This window comes from Propithecus coquereli, unplaced genomic scaffold (genome assembly GCF_000956105.1).
Source record: "Propithecus coquereli isolate 6110/MARCELLA unplaced genomic scaffold, Pcoq_1.0 Scaffold181, whole genome shotgun sequence".
Taxonomy (NCBI): Eukaryota; Metazoa; Chordata; class Mammalia; order Primates; family Indriidae; genus Propithecus; species Propithecus coquereli.
This window is the reverse complement of record NW_012142857.1, coordinates 5497873-5503803: the sequence shown is the minus strand read 5'-3', so window position 1 is coordinate 5503803 and position 5931 is coordinate 5497873. Positions and strand designations below refer to the sequence as shown.

General features: G+C 36.5%; 1 protein-coding gene across 1 annotated transcript in view; it reads left to right on the top strand.

The window, feature by feature from the left end:
• The window catches only part of ACAA2 (acetyl-CoA acyltransferase 2), a 54483-nt gene that overhangs the window by 6341 nt on the left and 42211 nt on the right, over window positions 1–5931 (top strand). The window contains exons 2-3 of the mRNA XM_012642637.1: window positions 1838–2004; window positions 5026–5154. Coding sequence (XP_012498091.1) covers window positions 1838–2004; window positions 5026–5154 — 296 coding nt within the window. The remainder of the gene's footprint in view (window positions 1–1837; window positions 2005–5025; window positions 5155–5931) is intronic.

Below are 5931 nucleotides of genomic sequence, written 5' to 3'. Positions count from 1 at the left end.
TAAATTATAGGTATATATTGTTGCTCCTAACATTCCTTTAGATTGTAAATTTCTTAAAAGTAGAAATGAAAAGAGAGGCTGAGATTTTTTTAACCTAGGTTTTAGTTTGTTCCATGGAAAGAAATCATAGACATAAACTGGAGGATTGGACTTAGGTACCAATAGTGTATAATGAATAGTCTGCTATGGGTCAATATCTTAGCACAGACCCATTGCTAAAAGTCCCATAATTTCTTGACAAGATGTGGAATTGTGCACTTAGATTGTTTTGGGGAGAATAAAGTTATTATATGCAAAGTGTCCCCTATATGTTAGCTATAATATTTATCTTGAGTTGTTGGAAAGATTATATATTGTGTGGAAAGGATAAAATGTGTAGTATTTAATAGGTGATGAATGAATGTCAGTCTGATAAAACTGCTACCACCGATGCTGCTTACTAATGTGTACATTTTGTACTGTACAGCTCTAATCAGTATCACTCACATCATAGTCATTATAGACTTGGATAGTTACAAGTTTTTTTGGCAGATGGCAGCAGGTGATTGGGAAGGGATGATACTATTTATTTGTAAAAGGACCCTGGTTTAACTGATAGTGATGCTACAAATGTGTAGTCTTAGTTTGTATTAACATGTAGATAATTCCCCTATATTCTTTGTGGTTCTATAAAATGTGGGGTATTTTGTTATATTCTAGGTGGCACATTTTAATAAGATGTTGACAAATTCTAGAGTGTCTTTAGAGGACAGCAATCAGAATTAATGTCAAATAAAGAACTATTGAAAGAATTGCTTTTTATTTACCTGGGAAAAGAGTTGTAATGTAAGGTCTGGGGAATTTTATAGGTTAGCTGACTCCAGATACTGGAAGGGCTACACATGTAAAAGGTGACCCATTTTGCCCATATTTTTCGAAGGATAAAAGATAATAGTAAAAGATAAATAGCTCATGTTATTTGAAATTTGTAATTTGAGTCATCCTGTGACTCCAGAAACAATGGCATATATAATTCAAATGTAGAGCACCATGTATTCTAGAAACTATATCTCTATCTGCCTTGAGATGCATTTGGATAGAACCAGGATTGGTGGATGGAAGATTTGGCAAGCAGAGTCAGCTCAGTATGAAAAAAAATCATTAGTTCATGTTGTCCATTCATAGGCATGCTGCTTCATGCAGTAGAGTATGACTTCTTATTCGAAGTTTTCTAGCAGAGGTTAGAGAGAACCTCTTGTCAGGGAATTTCTAGAGGGAGTTCTTGAATGTTGAGTGGTTGACCTCACACAACCTCAAGGAGCTTTCTAGTCTGGAGATTCTTTGACTCTAATACTAGGCAATATACTCCAGCATATAGAAGAAAGAAGCATTTCAATTCTCTAGCATTGTAAAGCATCAGAGAACAAGAATATTATCTAACCAGAATGGATTTATATCATACCATGGAGTGAAGTTCTTGGTACCTACATACGGGCATTGATCAAACTGATCTCTTTTTCTTTGTTCTTTGAGACATAGTCTCACTCTGTCATCTGGGGCTAGAGTGCCATGGCATCAGCCAAGCTCACAGCAACCTCAAACTCCCAGGCTCAAGCAATCCTCCCACCTCGGCCTCCCAGAGTGCTAGGATTACAAGCATGAGACACTGCGCTGGGCCCAACTGATAACTTAAGCTCTGCTTCCACGATTGTGACCCATTCTATGTACTGTTGCATGACAAAGATTTTCAGTTATCTAATTGTACTTTACAATAAAGTTTCACAGTAAGATTATTTAAAGCAAGTTAGGGACACTGATTAATCTGTGATTGTTTACAAATCTCTCCTCCTTGTAACAGGTGTGTTTATTGTGGCTGCTAAGCGAACGCCCTTTGGAGCTTACGGAGGTCTTCTGAAAGACTTCACTGCTACCGACTTAGCCGAATTTGCTGCCAAAGCTGCTTTGTCTTCTGGCAAAGTGCCACCTGAAACTGTTGACAGTGTCGTTGTAGGCAATGTCACACAGGTTGGTAGGGGAGAGGGAGGTATTCACTCCTGTTGCTTTCTTTGATCAGTTTCTAAAAATAATTCCTTTAACATATCATAATGGCAAACAAGTAAAATAATAGTTACAGGTATTTAGTAATTTGAGTAATCCTCAGACTCCAGAGGTAATGAATGGCATGTGTAATTCAAAGCAAGATATATCCTGGAAACTATACATGTGTCTGACTTGAGATGCATTTTGATGTTTCTTAAATTGCAGATTGACTTCCTTGCCTTACATGAAGTTGATTGGTTTTCCCTTTGTGCCACCTAAGGAGGGTAGCAAACCCAAGCAAAACAACACACCTTTTATAATTTCTTACACATTGTAGGAGCTTAGTCGGTATTTGTTGTAGGAAATAAGAAGCTTGCTTATCCTCTGTCTTGCTACGGGTGGTGTGCAAAGTAGATCATTTATACACAGGTAAGTGAAAGCTTGGAATTCCTTCAAAGTATACCAACATTTATTGGGTGCCTAGTCAGAGGCTATTTTAGGTGATAAAGTACCCAAAGGGAACCGAAAGGAGGTTATAATTTAATGGAGGAGATTTTATATATATATACACACGCACATATATTTATATTTTAAAAGACGTCAATGATGAGATCGTTGCTAAAGAAAAGAGAATAACAATGGACACACAATCACCAGGCCTTGAATTTGAATTTGATTCTGTCCGTCTTGCCACTGTTTATCTTCACATCCAGAAAAGGCATTGTGACATTTTTTCTTTCACAGTTGTGTCCGTTGAACCTAAAATACCTTCATGAAGAATTCTTGATATTAATTCATCTTTTTTTTCCCACTTTTTTGGGGGGAAATTTTACCTCTGACCTAAGAAGGCATTAGAACAGATCAAACAGAAGTTGGATACTTTTGGGTTTTGGGTTTTGTTTTTCCTAGAATTTATTTTATAAGGAGCTTTTTCCCCTCTAAAATCCTTCTGTTTTTCCCCAGCATGGGTTCTCTCAAACTTTACCAAAAAAGTCACTGTAAATATTAAATAGTATCAGTTTCATTGTGTTTATGCCTCTATTCCTAAAGGCAATCTATCTTGCATTAAGTTTTCTGACAGGCCAAAATACATTTTCCTGGTAAGAGTGTTAAGTGCTTAATGGATAAGTATTTGGGGTTGGGCCTTTATGGTTAGAAGATAACAGAGTAGGTTTCAAATAACATTGGACAGATATCACAAAGCTGTTCTTCTAATTCAGTTAAATATTATTAAATATTACTTGGAATAAATGGGTTTTATGTTTTTCTTAGGAAACAATGAAATCCAATATGGATTCTTTTTATTTCTTTTTCTTCCCTAATTACCCTGGCTAGAGTCTCCTATGTTGAATAGACGTGATGAGAAATGGAGATCTTTGTCTCGTTCCTGATCTTAGGGGGAAAGCATACAGTGTTTCGACATTAAATATGATGATAGTTGTGGGGTTTTCATAGATGCCCTTTATCAGATTGAGGAAGTTGCCTTCTATTCCTAGTTTGTTAAGTGTTTTTATTATGAAAGGGTGTTGAATTTTGTCAAATGTTTTTTCTGTGTTGACTGAGATGATCATATAATTTTTGTTTTTTATTCTATTGATATGTGATATATTAATTGATTTTGAGATATTGAACCAACCTTGCATTCCTGGGATAAATCCCACTTGGTCATATTGTATAATTCTTTTTATACATTGCTGGATTCAGTTTACTAGTATTTTGTTAAGTGTTTTTACACCCATATTCATAAGAGATACTGGTCTATAGTTTTCTTCCGATGTCTTTGTCTGGTTTTGGTGTCAGGATAACTGGCTCCATAAAATGAATTGGGAAATAATCTCTCCTATTTCCAGGATGAGTTTGTGAAGAATTGGTATTAATTCTTTAAATGTTTGGTAAAATTCCTGGGTGAAACCAGTCTGAGCTTTTCGTTATGGGTAGTTTTTTGATTACTAATTTAATCTCTTCACTTGTTGGGTCTATTCAGATTGACTGTTTCTTCTTGAGTCAATTTTAGTAGTATGTATCTTTCTAGGAATTTGTCTTGTTCATCTTAGTTACCTAATTTTTTGGCATATAGCTGTTCATAGTACAGTTGATTCTTGTTACTGTGGTTATGTTCTATATAGTCACCATGATCACTGAATTAGCAAATACTTTTAAATGACAAAAATTACAACAAATTTAAAGATCTAATTGGCTTTTATTTGCCATTCTAGAATCAGGCAACATCTTATTCTGTAAAATAGAATGAGTGTTCCAATAAGCTGAGCAGAAGAGGTTGGTTTAAGCAGAAAAGGGCTGAAGCAGGCAGAAACAGAACAGAAATCAGATTGGTCATGTCAAAGTTACTTTCCTTATAAGTTTAAGGATAGGGGAGGACTTCCTTATTATGCTGATTCAGGATGACTGGAATCTCCTAGGCTTTTTTGGAAAACTGGCCCGTTTCAAAGTTCAGTTTGATTGCACAGCACTTAGCACAAGTGACTCCATTCTGGTTTTGTCTGGTCTGCTGGGGCCTGGTGCACAAGGCTAATCCTGCTAAACCATTGCTTCTAGGGGAAATACAGGGTTTGGGTTCCTGCGAGCCTCTGGTCACAATATTTTCATTAATCAATCAATACATAACTTTGTTTTATATGTGTTTTTCTTTCAAGACACCTTATTTAATATATATTGTTGATTCATTAACATTAAACTCACAGCCAACAGCATAACTCATACCTGAATGAAGTTTATCTAATACATGTATTTGGTTAAGCTCATAAATTTTATGTTTTGTGTATTTTACCACAATAAAAAGGAAAAACCCAGTTGACCAACTTATAGTTTTTATTCAAATCATAAACATGTATAATATGCTGTACCTATATGCATTGTGTCCTACCCTAGAGCCATATAGTTTATCATTTTTAATTGATTGCCAACATTTCTATGTATTTTGTACTTGTTCTTAATTCCTAGATTTGTAGAGGAAATTCTTTTTTCTTTTTCCTGTCTCTGTTCCAGACTTCTACATATGCTATCTACTTGGCAAGGCATGTTGGTTTACGTGTGGGAATCCCAAAAGAGACCCCAGCTCTCACTGTTAATAGGCTCTGTGGCTCTGGCTTCCAGTCCATTGTGAATGGATGTCAGGTATGGGCAACATCATATTTAATTCTCTGAAAATTGTTAGGGTGGAAAGGCTAATAGGTGTTCATGGCACAGGTGGAGAAAGATTTCTCACACAGAGATTAAGGTAAATCAAAAAATTTATTTTATCCTTCTTAGAGAAGAGAGAGAGAGACAGACAGACAGACAGACAGACACAGACAGAGAAAGAGAGGGGGAAGGGGTTAGGGGAAGAGAGCAGGGAGACAGCATGGCATCCCAAAGAAAGAAGGGGATGCCAGCAGTGAGGCCAGGTGGCTCACTGATTTTAAGGGGGATGAAGAGAGAAAAAAAATAGCAATGGCTGTCAGTTGATAACAAAAGCAGCAGCAGGTAGACAACAAAAACTGCAAGGATGTTAAAGTCCAAGGGTTGGTTTCCTGCCTTTCATTGGAGAAGGGATTATTGTAAGAGATGTGACTGTGTCCTCCAGATATGGTTGAGATATCACCTAACCCCAGTGAGATTGGCCTCTATCAAAAAATCCCAAAACAACAAATTCTGGCGAGGATGTGGAGAGACAGGAACACTCTTACACTGCTGGTGGGACTGCAAATTAGTGCAACTTCTGTGGAAAAGAATTTGGAAATACCTCAAAGAGCTAAAAATAGAAATACCATTCAATCCAGCAATAGCACTATTAGGCATCTACCCAAAAGAGCAAAAGATATGCTATAATACAGACATCTGCACCTGAATGTTTATGGCAGCACAATTCACTATTGCAAGGATGTGGAAAAAACCCAAGTGCCCGTCAATTCA